This window comes from Garra rufa, chromosome 7 (assembly GCF_049309525.1).
Source record: "Garra rufa chromosome 7, GarRuf1.0, whole genome shotgun sequence".
NCBI lineage: Eukaryota > Metazoa > Chordata > Actinopteri > Cypriniformes > Cyprinidae > Garra > Garra rufa.
Window position 1 is genome coordinate 33863359 of NC_133367.1, and position 20095 is coordinate 33883453.

Genomic DNA, 20095 nt, shown 5'->3' on the forward strand with positions numbered 1-20095 from the left:
CAGTGACAGAAAGAAAAAACGTTGTGCAGGAACTAAAATCACTTCCTATTAAAATACATTGACATTTTTCATGTCACTCAGTGCTGAGTAAGATGAAAAAAAGAGGAAAATTGGCTCGTGAACAGGAATCAATCGATTCAAATTTGGTGACTATGTCACAAACTGCCGTGAGACTGGGTTGAACCACAACAATATAAAAAAAGGTATTCCATACTTACATTCAGTTCACCATTTGTATGGGGTACTGGCCAGTGCCAAACCAACTAGAAATACTGGTTTTACAACATTGTGCTTTTGCACATCCCCTTGTAAGAAGATGGCTAAACCTACAAGAACAAAAGCTACAGTACACAGTGAACCTGGTGATGAATAAAGCAGACATCAGTGTAAACAAGCCAAGTAGAAGTACACCAGGTTCCCTGGAGATGTGCGAGTATCATTGTTTAAGTACATATTTCCAGGAAATATTATTCTGTTCAGGGTGTATATTCATGATCTTACCGCATTTCCTGTAAAGGGGCTTCTGGAAAGTGTGTCGCTATTGTTACTCACAGCAACAAACCAAACCCCACCTAATAAGGACAATACCTTAGAGAGGATGTTCCCTTAGGTTACTGATGTGTGTACTGTAGCTTTACGCTCTCCATCTATTTATCTCTCTATCTATCTGTCTATCTATCTATTATATATGCAAAATGAGTATCATTAAGGAAAAATAAGTTTCAGTTGTAGGTTTGTTCACCTGTGCATCATATGTAGGAAATAAATTTGCCTCCTAGGTCCACGCCTACTTAACCAGTTGCTAGGTATAGAGACTATTCAGGTATTTCAAGAGGGAATGCGTGAAGCAGTAATTCCCCAGAATGGCTACTAAAAACATTTGGCACAGGTAAGCAAATTCATTCATTCAATCCTTTATTATTTATTTCAAAATTATTTTTGGTTTATGTTGTTTACATACAAAGTCTTATTATAAACTTACAGTAGAGTGACTTCTTGTGCTGGCTGAAATCCAGTAACATTATTTGACTGCAGTTGAGCTAATAATGAACATATCTGTGTTGATTAGAAGGTGATTAGATGTAAATATATATTTCACTTTGTTTTGTTCGGTGTCTTTCGATCTGTGATAGAAAAGAGAAACTGAAAGACAAACGAATTGTGGTATAGAAGAAGAGGAAAGTTAATAGAATCAGGGAACAAAGTTACACTTCATGAGACTTATCTAAACTATTCCTGGCAGTCAAATTGAAAGTAATTTTGCATTTATAAAATTATAAATAATGAATTTGAATTCACAAATATGTACATAGAACAGTGTGGGCTATGTAAGTTGTTTTATTATTCTAAGAATTGCATTTGAATTGTAAATCAATTTACAGATATTTCAAGTTGGCTGGTAAGGAAATAAACTCGAACGCAAATCACCTGCAAGCGTCTAGTCTAGATTGATTCACGTTACCTCGTTAAACATTTATACCTCAAATAACGTACCGCAAGGTGTCTGTTAAAGATCGCTTTTGGAAAGCATCTGCTGAGTACAAACACCTGTTGGTCTTTAAGACGTCAGTTTAACATACATTCGAAATCATAAACATCTTCAAGACATTTTCTAAATGTCTATTTGATGTCTGACAGGAAACGTTCAAGAGGAGTAGTCTTGCAGATAAGGAAAACTCTAAAAATACTTCATCCAGATGTAAACACCCTGAGGTGTACCTGTGTTATCAGGGACATTAGCTACACACAAAATAGCATTTTCAGCGTTTAAAATAGGCACTGCATTTGATGAATAACTTGCTTATCGTACGTTATTCTGTAATTCATGAATGTAATATCTTCATTCGCCTATACGACGCTAAACGCTTTCTTCCGCTATTTAGGAATTTGATATCGTTCTACTTTTCCCTAACGTAGGCTAATAACGTATTCATCAAAACAAAAATTAAAAATTAAAGCAAAACAGCAGGCCATGTGGGAATTTCTCGCCTACAATGGACAAACAAATGTCTATCAGCCGGTTTCATTTATGAATCGTTCCGAAAGAGACTCACTCATGCTTTGCGTTTTGTCGCCCCTCATCAGTCATACAGCCCGTGATTCTGAATCTATTTCGATTTGAATCACACCGACAAATCCTTTACTGAATCAACTCACTGAATCAAAGCGCTTACTTGCTGAACTAAGCTACAAGCTCACTTTAATTTGTCATTTTGAAAACGAAGTAGAGTTTATGAAACCTAATGTGACCCAGTCATAAAACCAGAGATTTATACATCACCTATAAGCTGAATAAATAAGCTTTTCATTGGTGTATGGTTCTTTACACTATTTAAAAATCTGGAATCTGAGGGTGCAAAAAAATCAAAATACTGAGAAAATCGCCTTTAAAGTTGTTCACATGAAGTTCTTAGCAATGCATATTACCAATCAAAAATTTAGTTTATTTACAAAATATCTTCATGGAACACAATCTTTGTTCAAAAAAAAAAAAAAAAAAAAAAAAATCATCAGATCATTTTGACCCATACAGTGTATTTTTGGCTATTGCTACAAATATACCCATGCTACTTAAAGGAGTAGTTCACTTCCAGAACAAAAATGTACAGATAATGTACTCACCCCCTTGTCATCCAAGATGTTCATGTATTTCTTTCTTCAGTCGTAAAGAAATTATGTTTTTTGAGGAAAACATTTTAGGATTTCTTTCCATATATAGTGGATTTCTATAGTGCCCTCAAGTTTGAACTTCCAAAATGCAGCTTCAAAGGGCTCTAAACAAACCCAGCAGATGAAGAAGGGTCTTATCTAGCAAAACAGTTGGTTATTTTAAAAAAAAAACAACAACAAAAAAAAAAAAACCGTACAATTTACAGTATATACCTTTTCACCGCAAATGCTCATCTTGCTCTAGCTCTGCATGAACCGTGTATTCCTGTTTATGACAGTTAGGGTATGTCGAAAAACTCCCATCTGATTTTCTCCTCCAACTTTAAAATCATCCTACATTGCTGCAGAAGTACCGACCCAGCGTTTACAAAGTGACGATTTTGAAGTTGGGGGAGAAAATGAGATGGGAGTTTTTTGGGACATACCCTAACTGTCATAAACAGGAATACAACCAGTTTACGCAGAGCTAGACCAAGACGAGTGTTTGCGGTTACAGATAATGATAAATGGTTCTTCCTCAACTGGGTTTGTTTAGAGCTCTTTGATGCTGCATTTAAACTGCATTTTGGAAGTTCAAACTCAGGGGTACCATACATATCCATTATATGGAAAGAAATCCTGAAATGTTTTCCTCAAAAAACATAATTTCTTTACAAATGAAGAAAGACATGAATATCTTGGATGACAAGGGGTGAGTACATTATCTAAATTTTTGTTCTGGAAGTGAACTACTCCTTTAAGACATCAGATGATGTTTAAAGACTAGTTAAAGTTACTTGGTTAAAAAAAAAATATATATATAATAATAATAATAATAATAATAATAATAATAATAATAATAATAATATTATATATATATATACACAGTCGTGGCCAAAAGTTTTTGAGAAATACATAAATATTGGAAATTGGAAAAGTTGCTGCTTAAGTTTTTATATTAGCAATTTGCATATACTCCAGAATGTTATGAAGAGTGATCAGATGAATTGCATAGTCCTTCTTTGCCATGAAAATTAACTTAATCCCGAAAAAAACTTTCCACTGCATTGTTAAGAAGGCTTCAGGGCATCCAAGAAAGTCCAGCAAGCGCCAGGATGGTCTCCTAAAGAGGATTCAGCTGCGGGATCGGAGTGCCACCAGTGCAGAGCTTGCTCAGGAATGGCAGCAGGCAGGTGTGAGCGCATCTGCACACACAGTGAGGCTAAGACTTTTGGAAGATGGCCTGGTGTCAAGAAGGGCAGCAAAGAAGCCACTTCTCTCCAAAAAAAAAAAACATCAGGGACAGATTGATCTTCTGCTAAAAGTATGGTGAATGGACTGCTGAGGACTGGGGCAAAGTCATATTCTCAGATGAAGCCTCTTTCTGATTGTTTGGGGCATCTGGAAAAAGGCTTGTCTGGAGAAGAAAAGGTGAGCGCTACCATCAGTCCTGTGTCATGCCAACAGTAAAACATCCTGAGACCATTCATGTGTGGGGTTGCTTCTCATCCAAGGGAGTGGGCTCACTCACAATTTTGCCCAAAAACACAGCCATGAATAAAGAATGGTACCAAAACACCCTCCAACAGCAACTTCTTCCAACAATCCAACAACAGTTTGGTGAAGAACAATGCATTTTCCAGCACGATGGAGCACCGTGCCATAAGGCAAAAGTGATAACTAAGTGGCTCGGGGACCAAAACGTTGAAATTTTGGGTCCATGGCCTGGAAACTCCCCAGATCTTAATCCCATTGAGAACTTGTGGTCAATCCTCAAGAGGCGGGTGGACAAACAAAAACCCACTAATTCTGACAAACTCCAAGAAGTGATTATGAAAGAATGGGTTGCTATCAGTCAGGATTTGGCCCAGAAGTTGATTGAGAGCATGCCCAGTCGAATTGCAGAGGTCCTGAAAAAGAAGGGCCAACACTGCAAATACTGACTCTTATCATAAATGTCATGTAATTGTCGATAAAAGCCTTTGAAACGTATGAAGTGCTTGTAATTATATTTCAGTAAATCACAGAAACAACTGAAACAAAGATCTAAAAGCAGTTGAGCAGCAAACTTTGTGAAAACTAATATTTGTGTCATTCTCAAAACTTTTGGCCACGACTGTATATATACAACTGTGGTTTTACTGTGAGATTTATGTTTTGATCTGTTTCTTTTTTTTCCCCTCTGCAGTTTGGCTCAGGAAAGAGGTCCATATATGCGTCAAATTAAAAAGACATTTATTGTGCTGCTCACAGTAGCACTTCTATTGTCTGCTGTCGCTTTTGTCTCTGATCTCAATTTCAAGACATTTACATTCCCTCAAGCCTGGTTAAATAAAGCCATGAATCAGACTCATTATAATATTATTAACAGCACTTTGGCTGTTCATACGCCAAAGGACTTATTAGCACCTATGTCAAATCAACAAATTCAACAAAGAGGTACAACTGTTGCACAAACCACAGACATTCCTGTCTATTATCATGTGGCTCATCCAAGCAATTATCATTTTATTCTGGATGAACCTGATAAATGTCAGCAGAATCCGTTCCTGGTCTTGATGGTCCCTGTAGCCCCTCATCAGGTTGATGCTCGTAACGCCATCCGGAGCACATGGGGGAATGAGAGCTCAGTCCAGGGAAAAAAATTGCTGACTCTGTTCTTGGTGGGTTTGACTGGAGGACCAGAAGCTCAACAGCAGCTGGAGGAAGAGAGCAGACAACACAGAGATTTAGTGCAGAGCAACTTTGTGGATTCCTACTTCAACCTGACCATTAAGACGATGGTGATCATGGACTGGTTGGCCACTCGTTGTCCTCAAGCGAATTATAGTATGAAAGTTGATTCTGACATGTACTTAAACCTGGAGAACCTGATGAGCCTCCTATTGGCTCCCAACACACCCAGACAGAACTACATCACAGGAATGGTGATGTGGGACCGGCCTGTCATTAGAGACAAAAGCTCAAAATGGTACGTCTCAGAGGAATTGTACCCTGAACCGAAATACCCCACTTACCTGCTTGGAATGGGATATGTTTTTTCCAATGACCTGTCAAAAAAATTAGTTGAGGCTTCCAAGGTCATAAAGCCCTTTAACATTGAGGACGCATATGTGGGCGCTTGTCTGAAACAATTGGGTGTTGAACCCTCATCTCCCCCAGACCCTTCAAAGTTTAAAGCTTATCTGGGACAATATATACGAGAGGATTTTTTCAGGGTTATTACGACAATCCTGGGATCTCCACAGCAGCTAATAGACATCTGGAAGGACGTAAAGAGGCCCACATAAAACTCTATTTAAGATGTCAATAAATTAACATTTTAACGTCTGACTGGGACTATGACATGTACTAGCCACTTGTGCAGAACGTGTTCTTGCGGAAAAACTTCTTTTATCAGGAAACAGCGCTCATGGGTGGGACCTAAGTGTCATAGAAGTCAGCAACGTTTGTTTACACAAAAGCAGTGCATTGGAACACAAAAACGTTCTCTGTCTAAAACATTCTGATGGTTATGCAATACTACAATGACACCTATGTACAACCTTTTAAAGGCTGCATTACAACTTTCAAGTTAAAAATTCTAGTTATATAAAATTAACATTATAAGTATATACTTTATACATAAACATAAATTTCATATAATAACATTTTTAACTAAAAAGTGTATTTTTAATAAATGTCTGTTGGGGCAGGTTGCTAACTGGTGTAATACCTTGTAATTTTTACAGTTTATTAATTACAATATCTGTTGGTCAAAACAAAGGTTTGGTTTGTATGCATTACATTTTTTTTTTCATGGGTCATTTTAACAGATTAACTCTTTAAGCATTGCTTGTGAGTGTATAAGTATTGTTCAATGCTGGGTGAATGTGCTTGACCAATCTAAAAAGAGTATTTCCTGAAACTGCAAGTTTGTAAAAATAAAAATATTTAAATGTATACATGTATTTTTGTTTATGAACTGAGTGTTTTATTGTCTTATAATCATACCCTGGGCCACAAAACCAGGCATAAGGGGGTCATTTTTTAAATTGAGATTTATACAAGCTTTCGGTTGACGTATAGTCTGTTAGAATAGGACAAAAGTCGGCTGAGATACAACTATTTGTAAATCTGCAATCTGAGGGTGCAAAATGTTTCCAAATCGCCTTTAAAGTTGTCCAAATGAAGTTCTTAACAATGCGTATTACTAATCAAAATGTAGTTTTGATATATTTACGGCAGGAAATTTACAAAATATCTTTATGCATCATGATCTGTACTTAATATCCTAATGATTTTTGGCATAAAAGAAAAATCTATCATTTTGACCCATACAATGTATTTTTGGCTATTGCTACAAATATACCTGTGCTACTTAGAACTTATTTTGTGGTCCAGAGTCACATTTAGTGCTATTTTTTAAACCTTTCAGGAAGAAACCACCATGCCCATGGGCAAAGTTGTTGTAGTAACATTAACTGATAAAAAAAAAAAACAAGGGTGCACAAAAGCCACTGAAATTTGACAAACTGGTTTTAACGCCCTTATTTGTAAGTTACTTTGGATAAAACTCTCTACTAGGAAATTTCCGTGATGCATTATTCTCACGTTTAGCCTCTCATACTGGATATTACGCAAATTAGGAAACACCCAGTTTTGACTATGCTACAAGTAATATGAATATGGGTTACGTTTACATGGTACAGCTGGTAAAATGAACTCTCACAAGGTTCCACATTTCTGAGCGGTGTAATTCTATACGAGATATTTGATCTAATAAGTGACTATATGTGACCCTGGACCACAAAACCAGTCTTAAGTCGCTGGGGTATATTTGTAGTAATAGCCTAAATACATAGTATGGGTCAAAATTATTGATTTTTCTTTTATGCCAAAAATCATTAGGAAATTAAGTAAAGATCATGTTCCATGAAGATTTTTTGTAAAATTCCTGCTGCAAACATATCAAAATGTAATTTTTGATTAGTAATATGCATTGTTAAGAGCTCAATTTGGACAACTTTAAAGGTGATTTTCTCAGTATTTAGATTTTTTTGCACCCTCAGATTCCAGATTTTCAAATAGTTGTATCTCGGCCAAATATTGTCCTATCCTAACAAACCATACATCAATAGAAAGCTTATTTATTGAGCTTTCATATGATGTATACATCTCAGTTTTGTAAAATTTAACCTTATGACTGGTTTTGTGGTCCAGGGTCACATATAGTTTTGGACGAAAAAAAAAACTTACTGTTTGAGTGGGCGGTAGGCCAACCCATCACGTGGGTTTCAACAAAAAACAATTGGCTCCATTGGCTTTGGGATTAGAGAATGAACTCTGTGACCAACAAAAGATTATGGTGTTTAGTCATTTTCTAAATGTAATCTCTACAAACGAACACAACCATTACAAAAAAGTCTCCAAATACAGCCACCGTATTTCCGGTCATCATTCTTGCAGCACCTGAATGCGAGACTACAGGCTATCTCTCAGTCTCAACAATACGCTGACCCTTTTCTGAAGACAAATAGCTCCATCAAGTGGTCACACAATAACATTAACACAACATGCAAAGGACCACATTTATGCCACACGTAATTATTTTCAACGTGGTTTACTAAAGATTTAGATTAAAGATTTTCACCCAGCTGACATGAAATGCATAAAAAAGTAATTTTACAAGGAAACCTTCGATGGTTAAAGATTTTTACCACTTCGTTTTGACAGAAAACGACATTCATTCATCAAATGAAACACATCCAGACGTTCGTGTTTAAATGCTGCTCCCTGCTGGTGACTGTTATGAACTACTTCAAGTAAAGCTCGTTGACTGAATCACCAGAGCTGTTCACATACTGGAGGTATAGAGCCTATTAATTAAACGAATGGACCACAATAGAGCACTGAATACTGGAAGCTTTTAGTAGGTTTAACTATAGTTTTTTTTTTATACATGACAAGTTGGAGATGACAAATTGTAGTATACAGCACTGGAATGGAAAAGACCAACACATTGAAGCCGTTTGTCAAGATTAAGTATTTGAAATTACTAATAAAAGATAACAATGGTATTAAAAAAGAAGATAGTAATGCGCATTCACGTTAAACCAATTACTACAACTGCAATAGTTAATAGTATAAATGATTACTTTATAGAGGGTTTGCACTTACATCACGATTTGGTCAGTTACCCGGATGCGCGGCCATACTGGCGATTCTCGGATGTAAACAGCATGGATTGCACACTTAGGCCCGGTTTCACAGACAGGGTTTAGATTATGCCAGGATTAGCAGATAGTTCAATTAGGATATTTAAGTAATTTTTATAAACATGCTTAGAAAAAACATTACTGGTGTGCATCTTGAGACAAAACAAAGACACCGATATATTTTTAGATCAGTCAGTGCAAGTTTCTTTCAGTTCAAACAGCTCAGACTTACATTTTAGTCTAGGACTAGGCTTAAGCCTTGTCTGTGAAACCGGGCCATAATGTACAACTGAATATGTTGTTCTGCTAATTTATGCTGTCTAAACCACGGGCAAAAAAACGTGTGGAAGCTGCTAAATCATACAGAGCAGGACTTAGTAAGCAGGAAAGAGCACAATATTTTGACAAACTATGTGCCAAAAATTTGAATATCGAGGGAAAGTCAATTTATTTCAATAATTTGTTTCAAAAAGTGAAACTTGTATGTTATATTAGTTCACTACACACAAAGTGAAATATTTCAAGCCTTTATTTGTTTCATTTTTAATGATTATAGATTAAAGATTTAAAAAAAATCCAGTATTTCACAAAATTAGAATATCATGACAAAGTTCAACATTGTAGGCTCCCTGTGACCCAATCTAGTCAGCTAATTAATACACCTGCAAATGTTTCCTCAGCCTTTAAATTGTCTCAGTCTGGCTTAGTAGGCTTCAGAATCATGGGGAAGACTGCTGACTTGACAGTTGTGCAGAAGACCATTATTGACAATCTCCATAAGGAGGAAAAGTCTCAAAAGGCAATTGCAAAAGAAGCTGGACACTCACAGAGCACAGTATCGAAGTATATTAACAGAGTGTTAAGAGGAAGGGAAAAATGTGGCCGGAAAAGGTGCACAAGTGACAGGGATGACCGTAGCCTTGAGAGGATTGTGAAGCAAGGGCGGTTCAGAAATCTGGGGGAGCTTCATAAGGAGTGGACTGAGGCTGGTGTCAGAGCATCAAGAACCACCACATACAGACGTCTGCATGATATGGGCTACAGCTGTAGAATTCCATGCTAAGGAGAAAAAGTACTGGTCTGTTGCCCAGTGGTCCCAAGTCCTGTTTTCAGATGAAAGCGAATTTTGCATTTCATTTGGAAATCAAGGTCCCAGAGTCTGGAGGAAGACTGGAGAGGCACAAAAGTCAAGCTGCTTAAAGTCCAGTGTGAAGTTTCCACAGTCAGTGATGGTTTGGGGAGACATGTCATCTGCTGGTGTGGGTCCATTGTCTTTTCTCAAGTCCACAGTCAACGCAGCTGTCTACCAGGAAATTTTAGAGCACTTCATGCTTCCTGCTGCCGACAAGCATTTTGGAGATGATGATTTTATTTTCCAGCAGGAGTTGGCACCTGCCCACAAAGCCAAAACTACCAGTAGCTGGTTTAATAGCCATGGAATAACTGTACTTGATTGGCCGGCAAACTCGTCTGACTTAAACCCCATTGAAAATCTAATGAGGAAGATGAGGGAACAGAGACCCCGAAATGCAGCTGAAGCTGAAGGCCCATATCAAAGCAACTTGGGCTACCATAACACCACAAACTGTGTCAAAGGCTGATCGCCTCCATGCCCCGCCGCCTTGATGCTGGAATTAGTGCGAAAGGAGGCCCAACAAAGTACTGAGGACATAATACAGTACATTAACACACTTTTCAGAAGGCCAACATGTGTTTAAGATCCTTTTTTTTATTGGTCACATGAAATATTCTAATTTTGTGAAATACTGGATTTGTTTTTTGTTTTTGTTTTTGTCTTTAATCCATAATCATCAAAATTGAAACAAATAAAGGCTTGAAATATTTCACTTTGTTTGTAGTGAACTAATATAACATACAAGTTTCACTATTTGAAACAAATTATTGAAATAAATGGACTTTCCCTCGATATTCAAATGTTTTGGCACATACCTGTAAAGTTAACAGGTGGTAAAGATACGTAAAGCAATATTAATTAAGATAATAGCCCAAAATTTCACCTACCTGACCGGAAATTATAAGAACAAACACAAATGTTGTCAAGATTCTTACCCTGGAAAGCCTGGTTCAGTTTGGCCAACCACAAATGCCTTTTGTTCCTAAGACACAAAAGGCACACTTCTCCTTGATTTGTTATAACTTTTGGCTGTCTATAGCACTCCAAATGTTTTTTTGCCGGTCCGACTGATTAGTACAACCCAAAACATGACAATAATTGATCATTTTCAGCAGGAATAATCAGCAAAATATGTGAGTTTTGTTCGGTTCAGTGGCATTGTTTACACTGAGTGCCGCCAATATGGCCGATTGATGACGCGTTGTGAAAACACTCTATATTGTTTTTTTGTATATTAGTAGTCTCTTTCCTTTATGCTGTGTTATGGCGCTTTTCCACTACACAGTACCAGCTCGCCTAGCCTCGACTTGGCTCGACTCGACTCACCTCGACTCGGCTCTGTTTGGTTTTCCACTGTGTAAAAGTTGTACCTGTACCTCCACAATAGTACCTGGTTGTCATAGCGACGCTGCAAGAAACTGCCGTGATGTAATCTTCTACGCGACACACACCCGCTGTCTGCACCTCCTCGTTTGACCACGGCGTATTCTTCCGAGTTGCCATAATATGTAATGGATTGGATATGTCACGCAATCTCTGGCCAAACTTTTTAAAAATGCCGGGGTGATTCTGGATACTATTGCTGGCGCGTGCAATGATGACGCAGTGAATAGTGACGATTCTCTCTGACCAATCAGCAGTCTGCTGTGTTTTCACGTCACATTTTAGTATCGCCTCAGCTCGCCTCAGCTCGTTTGGAACCTCGCCGGAGGTGGTACGAAAAAAAGTACCTGGAAGCCGGTACAGGTACAACTTTTACACAGTGGAAAACCAAACAGAGCCGAGTCGAGTCGAGCTGAGGCGAGCTGGTACTGTGTAGTGGAAAAGCGCCATTAGATTGTTGGATAAGATCATCAGCATTCAAATAAAAAAATAAAATAAATAATAAATACTGTTCTCAGGACACCATCGAAGGAAAAAAATCTTGTCTTGAGAAACCTCATTTCCATTTCTCACGCTCTTTAACGGCACACTATCTGCAGCTTTCGTTTAGATATTTTAAGTCTAAACCTTTGAACTTTTCAATATCACTTTATATTTTACATCTGATAATAGCTTCACAGTTTATGCTTTCATAAACAACCGGCGCCTCTCTTGTGACTCCTCGTAACATTTTTTTTTTTAAACACAAACAAGCATCAGAAGCAAAAACTCAGTGTTTTTAAATCACACCCAAGTCTTTAAAAGTTTAAGCTTTAAACACAAAGGTCTTCATTAATGTCTTTAATTAAGCCAGTATGTCAACACACAGACTTCAAAGGAGGTGTGAAGTGCACACTAAAGTTCAAGTGCTAAAACACCTAAAACCTGTTTCATATATATCAGGGGTGTTTAGCCTGCTGAGACCTGAGTTGTTTTATAGCTACTAAGGATCGGAAAAGTGTGTTTGTGTTTTTGTCTTTTGTAGTCAAATCTAAACCACAAGCATTAACAGCTGAGAACATTCCATTCACGCACACACAAATATATGTGAACACATATACATAAAAAGTAAACATAATATAACATCATAAAACAATTAAAGGAGAACCAGAGGAGAACCAAACTGAACTCAGACCTGAAAATAAAATATTTACTCAAGAGGCCTTTTCACTCTTCGCTACTGACAGGCAACAGGAGGGGCTCGAGATTTCCATAACGCCTGTGGGTTCCCATGGCAAGCGACGAGGACATGTACATTGGATCTGTGGGAACGAAGGTAACCCTGAGGTCACAGGCTGGGGTGGGAGGGGGCCGTACTTCTGGCCGTGTCATCATCACCATCAGCTGTGTGCTCATGGACAGTGCGTACAATCATTTAACAAGATCACACACACATACAGAATGCAGTATTGATAATCAGCCGTGCCGCTCTCACATGCTCTGAAGGAGTGTGAACAAACACAGCTGTTCTCTGACGCCTCGGTAAAGTCCTGCTGCTGACACACACCTGCTGCAAACCTGTTTACTGGAAACTCAAATCACTGCTGTAAGCAAGAGAGTTTGTATTATATAATACACAACTGAATCCTTAATTAAATAATATATGCAAGCACATTTGAACAATTCCAAAATACAGTTTTAATACCTACTATTTATAATTTCTATGTGATCTAATGAGAGATATTCTGTTGGATCTGGTGTTACAGGAGCAGGGGGAAACTCTCCAGAGATGTAACTAGCTGTGTTTAGATGCGTGGGAAAGTGTGTGCGTGTGTTTGTGCAGATAAGGCACATAGTATGTGAAAAGCATGTGAGAGAGAGCGAGCGAGAGAGCATGTGAATGTGTTAGATCCGTTTGCTGTGTTTTAGCCAGGTGGTTCTATCATTACACATGCTCTTCTATTAATACAGCAGAGGGGAGACGTTTACAGTCAAGATAGTTACACGCTGACCTAAACTGAACCCAGACAGACGGGCAAACAGAGAGAGATGGGTTTTACAAACAGAAAGAAAGAGTGGAAATGAGACCGAGAACAGGAATGGAAGGCATTTGAGAGCTATATAGACACCAAATAGGCAACACTGATTATTATTATTATTTGGTTTAGCCTCATTTGCCCTCTTCCCAGCATGCACCAGTGTATGAATAATTAATTTGGATTTACTCATCATATTTAGTAGCGTACTGCCTTGTCATGCTGGAGTTAGACTGTTTAAAATAATTGGTTAGATTTAAGAAAATTAATCTGAATAATTATTAGAAAATGTTTTTTAAGATATCTTATGTTCACCTAGGCTATTGCTGTCAGTCGATTAAAATAATAATTACCTAATCACACTTTTTTTCTGAAATTAATCGCAGTTAATCCCACCTAACATTAAGTTTTTAAATATACTTTTATGTTGCAATTATTTCACATTTAATCTTTAGATTAGTGTATAAACAACATAAAGACAGTATATGTATTAGTGCTGTCAATCGATAAAAACAATAATTAATCACATTTCTCTGAAATTAATCGTGATTAATCACGAATAATCACAATTAATCCTACTGAACATTAAAGTTTTTAAATATACTTTTATATTGCAATTATTTCACATTCATTCTTCTAATTAATGTAGAAACAACATAAAGATAGTATATATTAATGCAGTCAATCTATAAAAAAAAACAATGAATCACACTTTTTTCTGAAATTAATCGTGATTAATCACGAATAATCGCAATTAATCCCACCGAACATTAAAGTTTTTAAATATAGTTTTATATTGCAATAATTTCACATTCAATCTTAAAATTAATGTAGAAATAACATAAAAACAGTATATATGTATTAGTGCTGTCAATCGATAAAAAATTGATTAATCACACATTTTTCTGAAATTATTCGCGATTAATCACGATTAATCACAATTAATCCCACCGAACATTAAAATTTTTACCTATACTTTTATATTGCAAAAATGTCACATTCAATCTTATAACATAAAGACAGCATATATGCATTAGTACTGTCAACTAATTAAAAAAAAATCACATTTTTCTGAAATTAATCGCGATTAATCACAAATATTCGCAATTAATCCCACCGAACATTAAAGTTTTTAAATATACTTTTATATTGCAATAATTTCACATTCAATCTTAAAATTAATTTAGAAAAAACATAAAGACTGTATATATGTATTAGTGCTGTCAATCGATTTTAAAAATAATTAATCACATTTGATTCTGAAATTAATTGCAATTAATCGTGAATAATCACAGTTAATCCCACCCAACATTAAAGTTTTTAAATATAGTTTTATATTGCAATAATTTCACATTCAATCTTAAAATTAATGTAGAACTAACATAAAGACAGTATATATGTATTAGTGCTGTCAATCGATAAAAAAATTGATTAATCACACATTTTTCTGAAATTATTCACGATTAATCACACACACACACACACACACACACACACACACACACACACATATATATATATATATATATATATATATATATATATATATACATACACACTGTAAAAAGTTTTCACCAGTTTCAACTTAAAAACCTAAGTTCAGCAGCTGCCTTAAAATTTTAAGTTAAATCAACTTAAGTCATTTCCACTCACAAGTTAAATCAAGTCATTTTTATTGTAATAAGTTAAAATGACTTGTAGTTTTAAGCTGATTTAACTTAAAGTTTTAAGGCAGCTGCTGAACTTAGGTTTTTAAGTTGAATCTGGTGAAAACGTTTTACAGTGTATACTATTTTATCTATGTATAACTTTTCAAAGCTGCATATATAACTTTCAGCTTCAGAGTATAACATGGATGTAAATCTGATTTATGATCAACAGCTGCTCTGCTGCTTTATGAAAAATACATATTGTAATCTAATCTAATGTATGTTAGATAAATATGTTATCAGAACCTATTTGCAACATAATACAAAATGGAAGTGTGTGATAAAGAAAACATTATCACTCCCAGAGAAAGTGTGTGTGTGTGTGTGTGTGTGTGTGTGTACTTCAGCGTTCCGGCTGCCTGACCTTCTCTATCTGATAAGTGAGTAAAGTCAACATAAAGGAGAAGAAGGATAAAACAGTCATGGGGGAGGAATGAAAAGTCATAATGAGAATTAAAGGAGAGAATTTTTAAAAATCTGGTTGAATGAGAAAGGAATAAAACAGAGAGAGGGGAAGTGTGTGAGCTGATTTGTTGGTTTCTATCAAGGCGGTATTTGGCCAAGGACCAGATGCTGTTTAACAGGCTCCCCTGAGGAACATGAACCAACACAAACACACACACACACACACACACACACACACACACACACACACACACACACACACACACACACACACACACACACACACACACACACACACACACACACACACACACACACACACACACACACACACACATACACACACACACACACACACACACACACACACACACACACACACACACACACACACACACACACACACACACACACACACACACAAACAAACAGAGCTGCATGCTGCAGGCCAGATTCCATTCAGCAATTTCACTTTTTCCATGAGAAAAAACAATGTAGCACCAAACAAAAGCTGGTGGTGTGAAACGACTTTAAGAGCAACTTACACTGTGTAAATACAGCTTTACGCATTCCCACAAGTTGTGAAAACCAACAACTCATTTCAACAAACATTTCAAACTAGCATTAGCAACAACCCTTTACCACAGTGGCTAGAATACCAACAAGAACCACACGGCTGAGAGCTGAGAGGGCAGATAGGTTGAGTCAGGATTTGAAAATATGAGTAAAGGAGGAGAGAGTGAGGGATTACAGAGAGTCAAGTCATTTCCGCTATGCTGAGGGGTCTGGCAGAGGTCAAAGACTTTAACACTGTTCCCGAACTTTTGATATCAACAGTTACACTACAGAGAGAGAGAGAGAGAAAGGCAACAAGCAGCCACGCTTTGAGTTTGAACCTCTGTTTCGGACATTTCACACTACAGTAGATATCAGATGTGACCAGATGATGGAGCTAAAAACACATTTTTTAAAGGGCTGCATCCTGTGTGTCAGTATTCACTACCAGTCAAAAGTTTTTGAACTGTAAGATTTTTAGTGTTTTTTTAAAGAAGTGTCTTCTGCTCACCAAGCCTGCATTTATTTGACCCAAAATACAGCAAAAACAGTACATTTTTTTTGTTTACAATTTAAAATAACTATTTTAACATTTCATTTATTCCTGTGATTCGATGCTGATGATACTTAAGAAATTATTTTAATATTCTGTTTTGCTGTTTAAAAAAAAAAACATTTAATATTATTAGGTTGAAAACAGCTGAGTAGACTTTTTCAGGTTTCTTTTTAACATCATAAATGTCTTTCCCCCTCAGTCGAGTCACTCCGACGTTACATGGGAACTCGCCTTGAGAGTCCAATCATCTCTGAGTCTTATACAACAGGCCAATGAAAATCGGCGAGTGGAATTTGCATGCCAAGCCACGCCCCCGTACATACGGGTATATAAGATGGCGGCTGCAATACACTCACTCAGCTTTTTGCTTTCAGAGCCTTCATGCTCGAGCCTTCATCTAATAGAAGAGTTCTTCAAGTCTCTCTTCTGGTGCGCTGCCAAATCTCTAAAAGATCTTCTAAAAGAAACTGTTTGGCAGCCACCAGCGATCCTCCTGCGGGCTGCTCAAGCCGCCCTGCATTCCAGCGAGCAAGCCCCGTCGAGTGCACAGCCGCCCCGCGGCTTCTCCCTGGGCAGACCGGGAGCTAAAAGAGTCAATTTCTCACGGCCGATTCAGACGTTCTTTTCAGAATGCCTTTTCGGCCATGCGCTTCAGGATGCGGTAGTTTCCTCTCCTCTGCGGACGGACATGAGCTCTGCCTCACGTGTCTAGGTTTTGAACACACTGAGGCAGCGCTCATGGATGGTTCATGCCCGCATTGCGAACGCATGACCATGGCCACGCTGAGGTCCCGCCGCTCGTTCGCGAGCCGGCTCCCCCCGGCTTCCTCCCGCGGTAAGTCGTTGAGCCGTCAATGCTTTTTGGCCACCGCGGCGAGATGCGGGGGGGACCTAAGAGTCACCGTGCAGAACGCACAGCCGGCTGAGAAAGCCCTGCGGTCTTCTGCACCACAGCGTGACCCCGTCGAGTTCCCGCAGCAGTACGCTTGCCCGCCCAGCGGGCTGAGCGTCTCCTTCGGTGCTCCTGCAGATGATGAGATGTCAATCGCAGCATCAGAGGGAGAGTCGGAGGGCGAGCCGGACGCCTCGGCGGTGTGACCCCCTCTCGAGGCGGTCGCTCCGTCTGACGCAGACGCCGAGCTTTCGGCTATGCTCCTCCGGGCCGCCAGGGGGATCGGTCTTGAGGTGCCCCCAGCACCTTCGGCCGATCCTTCTAGGCTTGATGATTGGTTCCTGGGGAGGGCGGTCCCCCCCGGTGCCCTTTTTCGCGGAGGTGCACGAGGAGCTGAGATGTCTGGAGTTGTTCAGACACAAGACAGCGGTTCCTCTCAAAACCTTTCAGAGGCTCCTGGGGCATATGGCAGCTGCAGCCGTGATGACACCGCTCGGCTTGCTTCATATGAGACCGCTTCAGCACTGATTACACGACCGAGTCCCGAGACGGGCATGGCACTGTGGCACACTCCGGATTGGCGTCTCCCCGCAGTGTCGCCGCCTATTCAGCCCGTGGTCAGACCCTGCCTTCCTTCAGGGCTGGAGAGCCCCTGGGACAGGTGTCCAGGCACATTGTGGTTTACACAGATGCCTCCACCACGGGTTGGGGTGCTGTATGCAACGGGCAGGCAGCTTCGGGCTCCTGGACAGGACCTCGACTGCAGTGGCATATCAATTGCCTCGAGTTGTTGGCAGTGCTCCTGGCCCTTCGTCGCTTCCGACCGACGTTGCGTCAGAAGCACGTGCTTGTTCGCACCGACAGCACTGCGACTGTGGCCTACATCAATCGCCAGGGCGGTCTCCGCTCTCCTCGCATGTCACAACTCGCCCGCCGTCTGCTCCTTTGGAGTCAAACGTGGCTGAAATCGCTACGTGCCATTCACATTCCCGGGGAACTCAACCGTGCAGCCGATCAGCTCTCACGGCAGTCCACCCTCCCTGGAGAATGGCGACTCTACCCCGAGACAGTCCAGCTGATTTGGAGCCATTTCGGCGAGGCCCAGATAGATCTGTTTGCCTCCCCCGAATCCTCCCACTGCCAGCAGTATTTTTCCCTCAGCAGGGATGCTCTGGCTCACAGCTGGCCTCCGGGGCTCAAGTAAGCCTTTACCCCAGTGAGCCTCCTTGCACAAACCCTGTGCAAGATCAGGGAGGACGAGGAGCAGGTTCTCCTGGTTGCGCCTTACTGGCCCACCCGGACCTGGTTCCCAGAATTCTTCCCTCGCGGCAGCCCCTCCCTGGAAAATCCCCTTGAGGAAAGACCTTCTCAGGGGATGGGCACAATTTGGTACCCACGTCCCGACCTCTGGAACCTGCATGTCTGGCTCCTGGACGGGACGCGTCAGACCTCGCCGGCCTTCCCCAGGCCGTGATTGACACGATCACTCAGTCACGAGCTCCCTCTACGAGGCAGGCTTACGCACTGAGGTGGGGTCTGTTCGTTGACTGGTGCTCAAGCTTTTTCTGTCGATGAATCGTGCCTAGAGTTTGGGTCCGGCGATTCTCACGTGATCCTGAGACCCCGGCCCGGTTATGTGCCCAAGGTTCCCACCACGCCTTTCCGCGATCAGGTGGAGGAGGCAGACCCAGCTTCTGCGCTGCTGTGTCCAGTCCGCGCCTTGCGTATCTACGTAGACCGTACTCTGCACTTCAGACGCACTGAGCAACTCTTTGTCTGCTTCGGAGGTCAGCAGAAAGGGAATGCTGTCTCCAAACAGAGGTTGGCTCATTGGGTGGTAGATGCCATCTCCCTGTCTTACTTGTACCAGGGACAACCGTGCCCCTTGGGTGTGCATGCCCACTCCACTCGGAGTGTTGCATCCTCCTATGCTTTGGCGCACGGCGCCTCTCTAGCAGACATCTGTAGAGCTGCCGGCTGGGCGATACCTAATACCTTCGCTAGGTTTTACAACCTCCGCGTAGAGGCCGTCTCCTCCCGTGTCTTAACATAGACATCAGGTGAGCGGGAGGACGGCTGGTGTCGGCTTGCTGCGCCATTCCCTCGTGGATCCGTGCGCTATTTCCAGTCGGTTCCCTCCGGTGAACCCTGGGTCCTCCATGCCCCGCAGTCAGGGCTAGATGCGGAGTAGTTCTGACTGTGTTCCTGCCTGGGTCTCCTTCGCCCCGCAGGTAGTGGCTTATTTATTCTTTCCAGCGGAGAAGACCGCTGTTTCCCTCGAATATCCCTAGCCTTATGGATATATTGAATTTTCTCTATTTCCACATGTGTAGAAAACTTCATGTGCTCCGCCCCCCAACCCGTGCTTCAGTTCTTCTGGCATCCCTGTGGGGCTCCCTTATTGGCCCCCAGGGCGTTGGAAAGGTTACGGTACATATCTGCCTGCTGGCACGTCCGCCTGCTGGCACGTGGGTCTGACGCCGACTCGTTCTGGCTCTTCAGCAAAAACCTGAGTGAGTGTATTGCAGCCGCCATCTTATATACCCGTATGTACGGGGGCGTGGCTTGGCATGCAAATTCCACTCGCCAATTTTCATTG

The 20095-nt window shown here is 40.2% G+C and overlaps 1 protein-coding gene across 1 annotated transcript; it reads left to right on the forward strand.

The window, feature by feature from the left end:
• Positions 1 to 751: 751 nt before the first annotated feature.
• Positions 752 to 6089, forward strand: LOC141339249 (beta-1,3-galactosyltransferase 1-like). The gene is made up of 2 exons (XM_073844882.1): positions 752 to 889; positions 4838 to 6089. The coding sequence occupies exons 1-2, from the start codon at positions 864 to 866 to the stop codon at positions 5937 to 5939; spliced, it is 1128 nt and encodes a 375-aa protein (XP_073700983.1). The 5' UTR covers positions 752 to 863; the 3' UTR covers positions 5940 to 6089.
• The last annotated feature ends 14006 nt before the right edge of the window (positions 6090 to 20095 follow it).

What these genes read in the sequence shown, in the direction of transcription:
- LOC141339249 (XM_073844882.1), top strand. Translation starts at nt 864, where the DNA reads ATGGCTACTAAAAACATTTGGCACAG. An exon ending in ACTAAAAACATTTGGCACAG is followed by an intron (nt 890 to 4,837) that starts GTAAGCAAATTC and finishes TCCCCTCTGCAG; the next exon opens with TTTGGCTCAGGAAAGAGGTC.